The sequence below is a fragment of the Excalfactoria chinensis genome, chromosome 1 (assembly GCF_039878825.1).
Source record: "Excalfactoria chinensis isolate bCotChi1 chromosome 1, bCotChi1.hap2, whole genome shotgun sequence".
Taxonomy (NCBI): Eukaryota; Metazoa; Chordata; class Aves; order Galliformes; family Phasianidae; genus Excalfactoria; species Excalfactoria chinensis.
The window spans coordinates 181,287,676-181,302,467 of record NC_092825.1 but is presented as its reverse complement, the minus strand read 5'-3'; the positions used below and the strand labels follow the sequence as shown (position 1 = coordinate 181,302,467).

Below are 14,792 nucleotides of genomic sequence, written 5' to 3'. Positions count from 1 at the left end.
ATGGTTTAGTGGGCATAGCGGGGATGGGTTGGGGTTGGACTTGATGATCTTAGTGGCCCTTTCCAACCTTAGTTGTTCTATGATCCTATGATTCTAAATCTGATTCTAATTCACTCCAGGCACTTCCCCAAATACTCACGCAGACCCGTGGACTCCATTCGTGATGCTGTGTTCACTGTGTCTCCAAAGAGGCAGTACCGAGGCATAGTCAGGCCAACTACACCCGCCACACAGGGCCCTGAAAGACACAACATCTGTATAACCCAGCAATGACACTACACAAATCACAGAGTTCTACGACACACAAATCTCATCTTCTTTAACATCCAAAAGCCAAATGGGAATACAGGTATTCAACGTGTGTACAGAATACTGGGGCATTGGAACTGGCTGCTCTGGGAGGTGGTGGAATCATCATTCCTGGAGGTATTCAAGGCAAGGGTGGATGTCACAGTGAGTGACATGGTTTAGAAGCATGGTGGTGATGAGTTGATGATTGAACTACATGATCTCAGTGGTCCTTCCAGCCTTAATGATTCTATGATTCTATGGTCAGGCCTACTACGTCTCCCAAGACAAAGCCTTGAAAACACCTCACCTGTACAACCTGTACAACATAGTCTCTATACAAACCATGAAGCTCACAGACAAGCAAATTTCATCTTCTCCTCTGGTATCCAAAAACTACTTGGGTAGTGCTTTACCATCCCCTTGTTCTATCACAACAGACCCTACTAAAGAAACTGTCCCCTTCTTTCTTACAGTCCTTTTTAGATACTGAAAGGCCCTTCTCAGGTTTCCATGGAGCCTTTCCTTCTCCAGACCGACCAGCCTCAGCACTTTGGGACACATCCCAGTATAGCAGGATTGAGAATCAGCGTTAGAAGTCAAGAGATGTTGGCAGCACACTGGACCACCCTGTGTCCCCTTCTTGGAAAGGAACACATCATTAGCATTCCTGTCTAGCCAAAAGTTGTTTATTTTTCCTCAGTCTCATCCCGAAGACAAGATCCACTCCCTTCCAAAGTAGCTCCCAAAGAGCTGGTGCCAAGTTCCCAGGGGGAGATGTGCATGTAGGATTCACATGAACACACAGAGCTAAAATGAAAAGCGTCACAGCGCAAGCAGCACAGATGTATGTCATATGGGGCACCTGGATCAGCTAATGTTTGGACTGGGCTCTGAAGGATGGGTTGCTAAATTTCATCACCCACGTACTAAAATATCAAGGTTGCAAAATAATTATAAAAAGAAAAAAAAAAAGTTAAAAAAATTAAGCTTAAAAAAATAAATAGTCTCAGCAATCTAAGTAGATATGGAACACTCTGCAGAGAAAAGACATCTGTGCATTCTCCATTGAATACATTTATGGTGCATGTTTTCATGAGGCTCTGCCTGCCTTTTAAATTTCATTATTTTTCTGGGTTAAGATTTCACAAACCTGTATGAAGGAAGTATTTGTGATCTGCAATTCTGACATATTTTGCCATGCAAGTTTATAAGAATTGTCAACGCAGTAAATCCTTGTCAATATTTAAAGATAATATAAATACAAAGCTTTTCGTGATACAAAATACAAAGTTTAAAAAGTAATTTAGAATTGAGATCACTTACTTGCCATAAATACCCAGCATCAACCAATGCAACAAAGCAAGTAACTTCACTGAGATTTTTACCTTCTTTGTCACAAAACGGATTCTTCATATAGTTTTCGGATGCACAGTAAGGAAAATGAAACACCATCAAGGCACACGCATGCAAAAAATCTAACTTCCACCTAAACCTACATATGCATGTATGTAGGTACTGAATCACAATCTGAAATACATCTCTTGTAATAGTGAAAGCTATGGAGAGCTTTACAAGGACTCTGCTGATATGGCCTTTGAAAAACTGTTGCTGCAGGGTCCAAGTAAGAGCATTTTAACATGATATATAAAATTGAGAGGTAAGACAGATTTTTACTCCTGCTTGAGGAAATGTTGCTTGCTTAAAGACTGAAAAACAGGAGGAAGAATGCTTCATACCAAAAATGTCACAAGGACTTTTCTACAGCATGTCTGGATAGAAACAGCTTGCAGGGAATGCTGGACTTGGTTTACTGCTTTTATTGCCAACAGCACACTGTGAAACCTTGGATAACTCGCTGCCCTTCAGACTGTTCTAACTCAATTCTCACTTTTATCAGTATTCTAGTTAGGTTCAAACTCTTCAGGAGAGCAACAGGGGAGGTGGACCTATGATGTTCACCAGGTCTCCGCTGACCACAGAGCAAGAGTAGACCCCATAACACTCGTGGGGTGTCTAAACACCTAAATTTAGGTTTCTAATCAGTCAGTGCAATCAGCCTATCACTTCCACAAAGTTCAAAAAGCTCTGCATCTCGAGTGGTGTGTTCAGTTTTTGGTCCCTCGTTGCAAGAAAGACATTGAGGCCCCAAAGTGTGTCCAGAGAAGGGCAGTGAAGCTGTTAGAGGTCTGAAGCACAAGCCCTACAGGGAATGGCTAATGGAACTGGGATGGTTCAGTCTCAAGAAGAGGAGGCTCCCTTTCTCCTTGTCTGTTTATGGTGAGCAAAGGATTATCTTCTTCAACTTGGCAATGGCAATAGAATTGTGGGAACAGCCTTAAGTTCCCCAAGAGGAGGTTCAGGTTGGATATGAGGAAACATTTTTTCTTCAAAAGAGAAGTCAGGCATTAGAACAGGGTGTCCTGCGAGATGATGGAGTCACCATCTCTGAAGGAGTTCAAGAACATGGAGATGTGGTACCAAGGGACGTGTTTTTCAATGGGCTGTATTGATGGGAGGTGGATGGTTGTACTAGGTGATCTTAGAGGTCTTTTCCAACCTTAATGAAAGATGCTTAGGGCAAGATAATATCCTTCTAGAGTATTGCCATCATGTTGCAGAAAGGGAATAATTCAAAGCCAATGTAAGAGTTAGCATGACAAAACAATTTCTCAATTTTGAAAGCACCCAAGAGTTAATAATTCATTTGCTGCCTTCACTGCCTGTGTGTGAGCTCCTCTATGTCTAGACTGCCTCAGCAAAGGGATAGCAAAAACTCCCAGAGATAAATCTCTGACAGTAATAACTTTAAAGGAAATTGGAGACCCTGTGATGAGAATGCTTTGGCCTGGTTGTTTAATTACACAGGTTCTCCAGTTTGTTTTGAAATGGCACTTTTCCAGGGCTTTGGAGGGTCAGTTAATAAGTCACGCTGCCTGAGCCTCTGCAGCAACTGTTGGTGGTGACTTGGAGGTTAACAGACTCGATGGAAATGAAGGACTGCCTGCCAGAGAGTCTGACTGATAAACAGACCTCCTTAAGCCTCCATGGAGATGCTTGTCTTCTCATTCTCTCAAGCTATCCAGCCCCAACCCAGACAGTCAGCATGGGAACAGCTGATTCAGCTAAGTTCTTCTGGACAGGCAGTTGAGATGAGAGATACAAGAATCCAAGGTGCAGATAAAGCAGGGGAGGAACTGACATCAGACACTGGTCTTTTTGTCCTCCCATTGTCACACGCATGGTCCATCAGACGTTCCCAGAGCTGTGGCTCTCTACTGTGGTCAGAGAAGACAAAACAGCCAGGAGGAACATGGACAGCCCACATCATAAAGGTATTTCCTTCTCTTTCAGAGATGGAATCACACGCTCCTCTTAGCACTAGTTCCCAGAGAGCAGTTGGTCAACAAAACTGGTGCTCACACCCATTCTCCATCCTTTACAGAATAGTGTGATTGCCAAGTCCTCTCTCTTCAAGCCTTCCTGCTTCATGATGTGATTTCCTCTTCATGTTTCTTTCCTCAGGAGAAATGGGATCTAGGGTTATTCAAACTCCGTTCACCTTAGTGATTCGGAGACTGATTTGTCTAGGAGAGCAGATTTCTTGCTGCTTCCATGATAGTTTGACATTGCCAGATCCTCACAGAATCATAGAATGGCTTAGGTTGAAAGAGACTTCAAAGATTATCCAGTTCCAACCCCAAGCAGTGGGCTGATTGGCACCCACCAGATTAAGTTGTTCCATCCAGCCTGGTCTTGAACATCTCCAGGGTTGGGTATTCACAACTTTCCTGGGAAGTCCATGCCTCTCTGAGTAAAGAATTTCTTCCTAACATCTAACCTAATTCTCTTCTCTTTGTTTGAAGCCATTCTCCTTTGTCCTATCACTATTAGATTGTGTAAAAAGTAGGTCTCCCTCCTGTTTATATGCTCCCTTCAAGTAGAACCTGTCCCAGCATGGACCCCTGGATGACATCACTTGTCACTGGCCTTCGAGCCAGTGGACATAGATCTATTAACCACAACTCCCTCTCTGGCTTTCACCATCCAACTAATTCTTTATCCACTGAAAAGTTCAGACTTCAAATCTGTACCTCCCAAGTTTAGAGATAAATATGTGATGCAGGACCATGTCAAAGGCACTACACAAGTCCAGTTAGATGACTGCCCTTCCTTGGTACACCAATGTCATCACTCTATCATAGAAGGACACCAGATTGGTCAGGCATGACCTGTGCTTGGTGAAGCTATGCTGGCTGTCTTGGATCACCTACACATCCTTCATCTGCCATAACATGTCTTCCAGGAGGATCTGTTCCATGGTCTCCCCAGACAAACAGGTGAGTATCACCAACCTGTAGTTGCCTGGGTCTTCCTTTCTCCCTTTCTTACAAATGGAAGTGATGTTTTCTTTTTCTAGTCACCAGGGACTTCACCTGAAATCCATAACTCTTCTAGTATGATGGAGAATGGCTTCAGGACTTGGGATACATGCTGTCCAGCCCCATATTCTTGTGCATGTTCAGACTCATGAGGCAGTCTCTGACTTGTTCTACCCTTACAATGAGGGAGGATTCTGTTCCCCTGACTCCCAGCCTTGAGGTTCAGGTCTGTGCAAAATAAGATCTAGCTTCTGCTTCTTCAAAAATAAAACACTTCTTTCCCTCTTCTCACACCCTCAGAGCAGCACTTATTTCCAGATACCCAGAGTTCAGAAAAAGAAGAAAAAACCCACAAATAACACTCCCTCCTCCCAGTCACCAAGGGATAGATTTTTGGCTGACGCATGGAAGGCAGTGCTGCAGAACTGGCCAACACACAGCAGCAGATGTTACACGCTCTGTCCCTCACTTCTTGTGTTGAAAATGTAATGTTGCTGCTCCAGAGACTCTTGCTCTGGGTCACAGACTCATCTGATTCCAACCATACTATAAAACCCACAGTATAAAACCCACAGTGTGTCTGAAATCACTCCTTAACACTTTAGACTCCTGTAAAGAGCCAGCTAAGAACCCCAAATTGCAATGAAAACAATAAGGACAATGAGTTTTCAGAGACAATTCCAAAACAAGAAAATACAAGGTCTAGGTATGCGATATTGATTTCAGCTGTGCTCAAGTCCCAAGTTCTGCTCTAAGGGTATTCTGTGTGAGATACTTCCATTGCTCTGGTTTCCCTGTCTGTACAACAGGGACTTCTGTAGAGCACTTGTGGTGCCAGAGCTGTGAAAATGTGGATATTATTCAGTAATGCTAGATTAGACTCCTTGTCAATCTTATTATTCTTCTTCTACCAATGGCTGGTATCTTGTATTTGGGAGGAAGATGCAGGAAGCCCAGTGATAAACAACTGGGAAAAAATTATTAGCAGATGACCATGTTTTAAAATTCTGAAGGTTCATATTTCTTCTAAAACTATTTACTCTTAAAAAAGCAGATGTCTTTTCTTCTGTTTAAAATCCCAGCCACACTTCCAGGTATATGATGACTGCAATCTTGTAGGTTTTGTTTTAGCTGTGTTTGTTTTTTGTTTTTTTTTTTTTTAAGAAAAATTAAACTCCAAAACAACTTCTCAACTTCTTGCTTTCTTTTTAAACAAGCTTCTTTTTTTGTTAGAATCCTAGAATCATAGAATCACCAAGGTTGGAAAAGACCTAAAAGATCATCCAGTCCAACCGTTCACCTATTACCAATAGCTCCCACTAAACCATGTCCCTCAACACAACATCCAGTCTTTCCTTGAACAGCCCCAGGGTTGGTGACTCCACCACCTCCCTGGGCAGTCAATTCTAGTGCCTGACCACCCTTTCTGAGAAGTAATACTTCCTAATGTCCAGACTGAATTTCCCATGCCGTAGCTTGAAACCATTCCCTCTGGTCCTATCACTAATGACACGAGAGAAGAGGCTGACCTCCAGCTCACCACAACCTCCCTGCAGGAAGTTATAGAGAGCAATAAGGTCTCCCCTGAGCCTCCTCTTCTCCAGGCTGAAATAATTCATTGTTCATCATAGTTCATTGAATAGATTCTGTTTTCTGCATTAGAGGACACTTACTTTATAGCATAACTTTTTAAATATCTGTATCATGCTCTTCCAGTTACATCCTATCTAAAATAAGCATCCCCAGTCTTTTCAGTCACTTTGTATGGTGGTGATGGGTTGATGGTTGGACCAGGTGATCTTTTCCAACCTTAATGATTCTCTGGTTCTATATATTGATTTTTCTTTTTTTTTTTTCTTTTTCCTTCCATTTCAGAACAGTTACAAAGACTTGGATGTCTCCATATCATGCCAGTAAAGATCCTGAAGCACATAAAAAATCCACACTTAACAATGCAGCCTTTAAGACAAACATTTCTCATGTTGCTCCTGAAAGTGACAGAATACAGATTTTCTCCCCTGAATGACACTGAGGCATTTTTCTACCTTGGGTTTGCACTTCCATTTTAATGGCCTTGTTGCTATGGAAGATTGTTAAGCATCTTCTAAGGGCTCTTCCTTTGGGGTGATCAAGGAGAAAGCATTCAATGCTGGAAATACAATGGCAGGAGCTCTTTGATGTTTAGGTGCCTACCTGTGTGCAGGCCAATTCGTATCCTGAGGGGGATGTCTGGCATGTGTCTCATCTTGAACGTTCCTACCGAGCTGAGGATGTCCAAGGACATGTTGGCTATCTCAGCTGCATGCTTGTTTCCATTCCGTTTCGGAAGCCCTGAGGCAACCATGTAGGCATCTCCAATGGTCTCTACCTAGGAAATATCACAGCATCAAAAAGGCAAAGAAATAGAATATGTGAAAGAGCAGTACAACCAAATTGAAGGAGGATTTGACTCAGGGATGGCTTTGTTCTCATGCCTGGGTACACCTCACCTTGTAAACATCATGATTTCCAATAACAGCATCAAACAGAGTGTAAAGGTCATTCAGGAGGTCAACTACTTCAATGGGTTCACTGAGGGCTGAAATGGTCGTGAAGCCCACAATGTCACTGAAGTAGATGGTGACTTGGTCAAAATACTCAGGCTCCACAGTGCCACCAGTCTTGAGGGCTTCTGCTACTGATCTGAAATTGTAACACAAAGAAAGGTGACAGGGCAAAATTCTGATATGAAATGATAGCACAAGGAAAGGTGACAGAGCAAATGCCCTTGTGGCAAGCCCAAGAGCTCAGAAGCTCTCGCCTTAGTGTACTTAAAAGATCTTCCAATAAACATAAGGAGTCACATTGCTGTAACAAGCACTGACAAAAGTTTCTTGCTTTGTTTGAAAGATTCTTGTCAAAACTGGAGATCTGCCCTGCAAATTTACTCAATTTGGGAGAATCATGTTGTCCAATCTAGCTATATAACACCAAGGGCTTTTTGGCATCTAAAATACTAGTACTTACGGAGGAAGCATTTGTGATAAGAGTTTCTCTGTCTTCTGTTTTTCAATCTCTAGCTCTTCTGTCCGCTCCCTGATTAAATCTTCCAAGTTGCTTGAATACTGTTCAAGCATTCTGAGCATTGAGTCAATTATATTGGTCTTTTTGCCTTTGTTGATGGTTTTGAACTGGAAAATCAAAGTGGAGAGTTACTTCCCTATCTCATTACATCACTGTAGCCCTCTAAGCCTGGAAAAGAACAAAAGCAAACACTTCATTTTTAAGTCACAATTCTAAAGACTAGCCCTCTCATACCACTAGCTATGGAAGCTGCCTAGGGACACCTTGCTCCTCTGCAATTGTTCTGTGAAGGTTAAGTGAAGCACCACCTCCCTTGGGATGATAAGGAAGTATGTGAGATTTTTTGGAGTCTTACAAGGCTGCAGGTCTGCACCCTCATTTGTCCCATAATAAATTTTCTGACCAGGCTGTAGAATCATAAAATCAGAGTCATAGAATAATTTAGATTGGAAGAGAGCTTCAAGGTCATCAAGTCCTATCATTATCTTGACCTACCAAGTCCCACCGCTAAAAAGCGTTCCTTAGTGCCTTGTTCATATGACTCCTGAATACAGACAAGGTATTTCCACTGCTTTCCTGAGCTTCCCTGGATATCCTGTTCCAATGCCTGACCACCCTCTCCATTAAGAAACTTTTCTTATTTCCAATTTAAACATCCTCTGGTGCAACTCAAGTCCATCTCCTTATGTCTTGCCACCTGAGACAGGTAGTTGTAGAACGTGATGATGTCAGTGTTGCCAGGGCATTGGCAACTTTTGTCTTACTGGTCTTAAATTGCCTTTGTACACAGGCATGTATGTGCACTGTTACACCCCCACCACAATGAATTGAGCTTGATCCTCTTGACCTGAAAATGAGCCCTGGGACAATTTGGAGCAATTGTGGTTTCAGATATTTAATTAGGATCAAGTACAGAGTGACATGAGTGTGAAATTAATCATAGCTTCATAGAATTAGAAGGTGCTAATTATGGATATCGGATTATCTAGTTTGATCTTAAAAGAACATAGGAACAGCATTACTGGATCAGACAAAAGGCTTATTTTGTTAGTGGGCAGTAACAGATGTCCAGAAAAGATGTTCAAACACGGCTTGTGTACAGTCACGCTTCCCCAGAATATGCTCCCAAAATCCACCAGTTTGCAATGCAGAGATTTCTGATACCAAATATGGTATTTTTGTGTTTAACAGCCCTTGACGAAGCTGTCCAGTTCACATATGTAACATGTGAAGAAGCACTTCTTTTTGTTTGCTTGGAGTCTGGATCATTTGCTCATTTAATTTGATGTCTCTAGTTCTTGCATTATGCAATAGAAATGGAAAACTATTATCCCCTAATCACCTTTTATACACCAGTCATAATACCATGCAAGGTTTTCATATCTGTTTTCAGTTGCTTCTTCTCCAGGCCTTGGCACTGAAGGTCATTCAGTTTTGGATCTCTTGTAACCAAGAATACAGAGTTCTTCTGTGAGACTTCAGAAGATGAAACAATATATTGATCTGAAAGCTACACCATAATTCATGGCTTTTTTTGATCTCCATGAGACCATCAGGATAGGCATATCACAAATGTGAAGACACCAGACCCATGTCTTTCCTGTGTTACACCCCATGCTGTAGTCCCACTTGAGTCCAGGTTCAGAATGTGGTGTAGATATGGCACAGTTGATGAAAACAAGCATCTAGGCACCACAGTCTATAAAATAACCCAACAGCAAAGCCTCTAGGGCTCTAGTGTTCTCTCAATCATTTCCTGAGGGCTCGCTTATAGAAAATACTTTCCTGATAAGTATGAACAAAGGATCACACCTTGTGCTCTGTACACTGACCTTATGAAATACCTCCTCAAATGTGGGACGACGCTCAGGGGCTTCAACCCAGCATTGCTTCATTACCTGGATGCACACCAGGGGGGCCATCTCAGGGGCTATGTTTGGGCGGCACAAGGGAGGTGGTTTCTTCACCTTCTTTATAATTTCTGTGGCAAAGAGAAGAATCCAAAGCACAATTTGAGATGGAGGCACTAGGTGAGGGTGAAAGACATGAGATTTTTCATCTGTCTCTTGCTCATTCTTTCATTGACGCTATTATTCATGCTTCTGTGGCTGTGTCAAATGAGCCTGGGGATTTCTGCTTTCCTCTGTCAGGAGTCTCTTGGAGGATTTACAAGACAAGCAATTCAATTGCCTTCTTGTCCCTGGAGAGCCAGGTTACAAGCAATAAAGTGGCTGGATAAGGGAAGCTTGTGTGACAGATGGGTATGTGTGAGCCTACAGGCTTATATTTAATGAAATTGCCTCTGACTCTCTCCATCAGGATTTGTGGTCCTCTAAGACAGCAGAGGGTTACAGCCAAGCCCAGACAGGAAGGATACCAGCCGTTGACACATCATCTTTAACTGGGAAATAGTATGTAGGAGGTTTCCAGAGAGGCAGCGGGGTTTTGTTATTGCTTTTTAGCCTGGCTTTCTTCTATTTAGACTGAGAGTTACCTTCAGGGAGCTAATCGTGCCTTGAAAAAAGTGAAAGGTAGACCTCTATCTGCTTGCTTAAAATACAACAACTGTGATTGTTTCCGAAGGTTTCATTTGGTGAAATGCTGAGCAGTCATCTGGAGTGAAAACCACACTCCTTCTGGTGGGGACCCTGCATTTCCACAGCTGTTACTGTGAGCACCCAAAGCTTTTCAGTGTTGACAGTTTACTTTAAAGCTCTTTAGCCCATCCCACCAGTCTCCACCAAATGAACTAAACAAAAAACTTGGCCCTAACATTTCCAAGGGCGGCCAAGGGGAAATGCTTTCCTCAGACAGTTCTAAAGTTCACACCATGAGTAAAAGCTCCTCGAGGATTAGGAAGAAATGAGTAGAAATTCATCATTTTATCAAGTCAGGAAACTAGAATGCATTTCAGCATCTGCTGGAGGTTGCCCAGTGGGGCTAGGTGGGAGAACACCTGCAATTTACATCATCCATCACATCGCAGTCCAGGTATGAATTACAGAGCAGGCTGCACCATGGTTACCATCATCACAGTATTGCTGCAGCAGCCACTGCCATTTCTTCAAGTACTGAACTGGCAGATACTGATGGCTGTACCCCACCTGGTGACTGTCCAACCTAAAATGGGTTTACAAGGGACATTCATTGAAATTGGCTTTTTTTTTGACTGCTCTCAACCCCTCCCTATCCAAGTACTTATGTGAACTTGACTGAGTGTATTTGCTCTTCCCATGCATTCTTAACAAGATTTGAACTAATGAGAGTTACACCATGAGCAATGCCTAACAAATTAACCTATATGATAGTTCTGGTACTGGCAGACTTCATCATAAGACATCAGAGTCATGATGCATCACGTTGATCTCTGATAAGGAGAGAGAAACTCTTTAAATGGGGAAACAAGGAAAAATAGATGGGTAGATGAACAAAATAGGAAGAAGCCAAAAAGCTCAAAAACCTCACCCTTCTTATGACAGACAGAAAAGGAATGATGGATGGGAAGCAAGGGAATTTCCAAGCCATGAAAAATTCCGCTGACAGATTTCACTGCACACCCTGATGAAAAGTCAGAAGTGTGAAAGGGCATTGGAAGTGCTACAGCAGGGCTGAACAGCTTTGAAGCATCTGGGGAGGTGACCCACTGTCCCAACACCCCTAATAGGAGCGATTAGTCACACAAAGAGTCTGAGGTCAGAAATATGCATTTTGATGTTCGTTATGGAATGGATGTTATGGATGTTTTGTTAAGAACAGCCTTTTTTATCCCCCCCAACAAAAATGGTCATGAGATTGAGACATCATCTCCCCACCAACCTTTAATATAAAGGGCTTGACCAGACCTTTTGTGAAAGCTCTGTGTAAAGCCTTAAAAAATGAATGGAAACTGTTGCTTACCTTCAGCTGAGAGTTCTGAAGTGCAGTATGGTGGGCCCCGAACAACAACTTCTTGTAGGATAATTGCAAAGCTGTAAATGTCTCCTTTGAACGTGCCTTTTCTGCGCATATCTGGGTCCCTCAGTAACTCAGGGGCTGTCCAGAGCAACTCTAAACAAATCAAGAGCATCAGATTCTTTACAGAGTCATAGAATGGCCTGGATTGAAAAGGACCACAATGCTCATGTAGTTTCAACCCCCCCACCATATGCAGGGCTGCCAACCACCAGACCAGGCTACCCAGAGCCACATCAAGCCTGGCCTTGAATGCCTCCAGGGATGGGGCATCCACAGCCTCCTTGGGCAACCTGTTCCAGTGTGCCACCACCCTCTGAGTGAAAAACATTCTCCTAACCTCTAACCTAAACCTCCCCTGTCTTAGTTTAAAACCATTCCCAGTGCTGAACTGCATTCTTCAGCTCAGTCATTTGATGAGGGGATGGAACACACACCATTGATTACTAGATCAGGTCTTTTCTTTCTTGTGATGTGCTAAAAATACTAAGCTTACATGCAATGAATCAACGTGAATTCTCCAAATTTCACTCTGTCTTCTAATTTTATTTTTTTTTTCCTTATGAAGAATTCACATTCTATAACACCAGCCTTGAACTTAGCTATGTAAGAAGTCACTTCACCAGTGTCAAGTTTTAACTCCTTTTCTGTACAAAAAGCATCACTCAGACAAAACGTTGCTGCTCAAGCCTGGATGTCTTATTGCAGGTGTTGTTCTTTAATAAAATAACAGCTGATTAAATGCTTTCTTCAAGCTGGGGTGTTGTTAGCCTGGCAACTGTGGGTAATGGGAATAAAGAACATTTCAGGTACTGCTATATTTCTAACATCCCTAAGGGTGGAGAAGAGTGGTCTTCTGACAACTGCTATAACTGAGACACTGGGAATGTGGGAAACAAATCCAGTGATAGAGGGTTTGAAGCACTGCGTGCCACTTGAAACCAGCTTACAAGGCTATCATATAATCCCAAAGCATCAGCAGCCAATTTCTTCTCACATGGAAGGAAATTTTATCAAAATCTCCAAACCTGATCCCGCGAGATGCAGTCCCTAAGTAGTGGGAATGTCATGTAGCAACCTTTGGTGACAGGAATATAGAGGATCTATTTCCAGTATCACCAGTATCTCCCTATAAAGACATAACTGGAGCCAATACCACTTGTCACAGCAATTCAGGATTATTTCAGATTTGAGATGCACTCAAATCTTCCCCAAATACAATGAGCTTAAGCTCCGTTGCTGCTTACAATAAAATCTCTGCTATTAGCTTTTAGGAAGTCTGAAAAACTTTACATATCCTTTCCTCCAACAATGCATTGCATACAGGTGCCTGGATGTTGTGAGACTGAGCACATCAATCCTCACACGTCCACTGGCTTGCAATTGCACTAGGACAAACATCTACTAAATCAACAGACAAATATTTCCCCCCAGATCTTCCCTGATGCCACCTACCTTCTGGAGGTGGCTGAACATAAGGGCATTTCTGGGCTTCTAAGAGCTCGTTATAACCATAGTCAGTGATCTTCAGCACAAAGCGTCCATCCACAACACAGTTACGAGACTTCAGACGTCCGTGGGCAAAGTCTCGGTGGTGCAGATACCTAATTCCCTATGAAATATAGGAAAGATTGAGGCAGTTCCTTGAGATTGCATTATCAGTTAGGATCCAGAGCCACTGAGTCAACCTTGGAGGGCATCAAATACAGCACTGACTTTGCCAAATGCAAAAGTCAGTTCAGGTAGTAGCCTCTGGAATAATCCAAATCACATAACCAGCTATAATCAGCCCAGGAAACAGTGGAAAAAGTTTAGAAATTGATTAGAAATAAGAACTTGAGTTAGCTGTCATACTGGAAAGGACCTTTAAGAGTTGCTACCCACTTCTTTGTAGTCTTAGGAGTAATTGTGCCCAGAAGCTGTACTCTTGGATGAAGTTAAGAAGGTAGATACAAGTGATACTCAATGATGAGGCAATGAGAGATGGATGCCATAACCCAAGATCCTAAAGGAGGAAGATCACATTGTTTATGAATAGCTCTGGAAGTAAACCCTCTGCAAACCACCTTCCCATGACCCCTAGCTCACTGTAATGGGATATGAACACATGGGATGTGTCTGGAAGTGAGCAAGCACTCCTGCCAAGTGACTGTGCTTATGACTGGAGATTTCTATGGCTTGGTTCTGTGCTAGAAGCATTTCTGATTTATGTCAAGAGAGGGACTTCAGGAAGGAGGATTATGTCATCAGATTCACTGTTCAGGTGATCAGTTCCAGCTTGATGGGTAGTTTCAATATCTCATCCTGTTGAGTGGATGTAATTCTATCACCCTAAACCATGTTCCTCACATAGTAACGAAATAAGAATAAGAGGTTTCCATTAAAGGCCAGTATATACAATATAATTACACTCATATTGGCTTTCCCTGCAGCCTAGTCTGAGAATCCCATAGTCCTGGATTAAATGGCTACGGTAATACAAAAATCACATGCAGGTCAGGCTTCAGCAGGAGCAATGGATTTACTTTAATTAGATCCATCAGGAGGGAGGACTTGAACATCCAATCCAGTTTCATATCTTCATTTCTCAGCAAATCTTCCAGACTTCCTCGGGAACAGTACTCTGTCACTATGGCAAAGATGCCACAGTCAGAGAAAAAGCCCAGGAACAGATTCACATTTTCATGACGCAGATCTTTCATCTGAAACAAGACAGTGAATCACAGGAGACCAAGCCAGCCAGACATCTGCTTAGAATTATTACGAGCTCTTACCATTCCTATGCTTCCAAACAGCTTTTCACACCAGGAGCATAGAGTCACAGAATCATTAAGGTTGGAAAGACCTCTAAGACCACCAAGTCCAGCCCCAACCATCCCCAACCAACACCATCATTCTCACTGACCATGTCCCTCAGTGCCAATGCTCCCCAGTTCATGAATGGTGACTCACCACCTCCCTGAGCAGCCTGTGCCGATGCATCACCACTGTTTCATAGCATAAATTATTTTAAACATCCATCCTGAACCTTTCCTGGCACAAACAATTTGCCACTTGCTTTTGTCTATTCAAATCTTTGCTCATCCTAATCTAACCACTAAGACAAAG

General features: G+C 42.6%; 1 protein-coding gene across 1 annotated transcript in view; it reads right to left on the bottom strand.

Moving 5' to 3' along the window:
* The window catches only part of GUCY2F (guanylate cyclase 2F, retinal), a 43,788-nt gene that overhangs the window by 17,510 nt on the left and 11,486 nt on the right, over positions 1–14,792 (bottom strand). Inside the window, exons 8-15 of the mRNA XM_072356782.1 lie at positions 14,210–14,386; positions 13,140–13,296; positions 11,631–11,780; positions 9,566–9,714; positions 7,677–7,840; positions 7,160–7,352; positions 6,864–7,038; positions 140–238 (exon numbers count right to left, since the gene is read on the bottom strand). Of these exons, the coding sequence (XP_072212883.1) occupies positions 140–238; positions 6,864–7,038; positions 7,160–7,352; positions 7,677–7,840; positions 9,566–9,714; positions 11,631–11,780; positions 13,140–13,296; positions 14,210–14,386 (1,264 nt within the window). The remainder of the gene's footprint in view (positions 1–139; positions 239–6,863; positions 7,039–7,159; positions 7,353–7,676; positions 7,841–9,565; positions 9,715–11,630; positions 11,781–13,139; positions 13,297–14,209; positions 14,387–14,792) is intronic.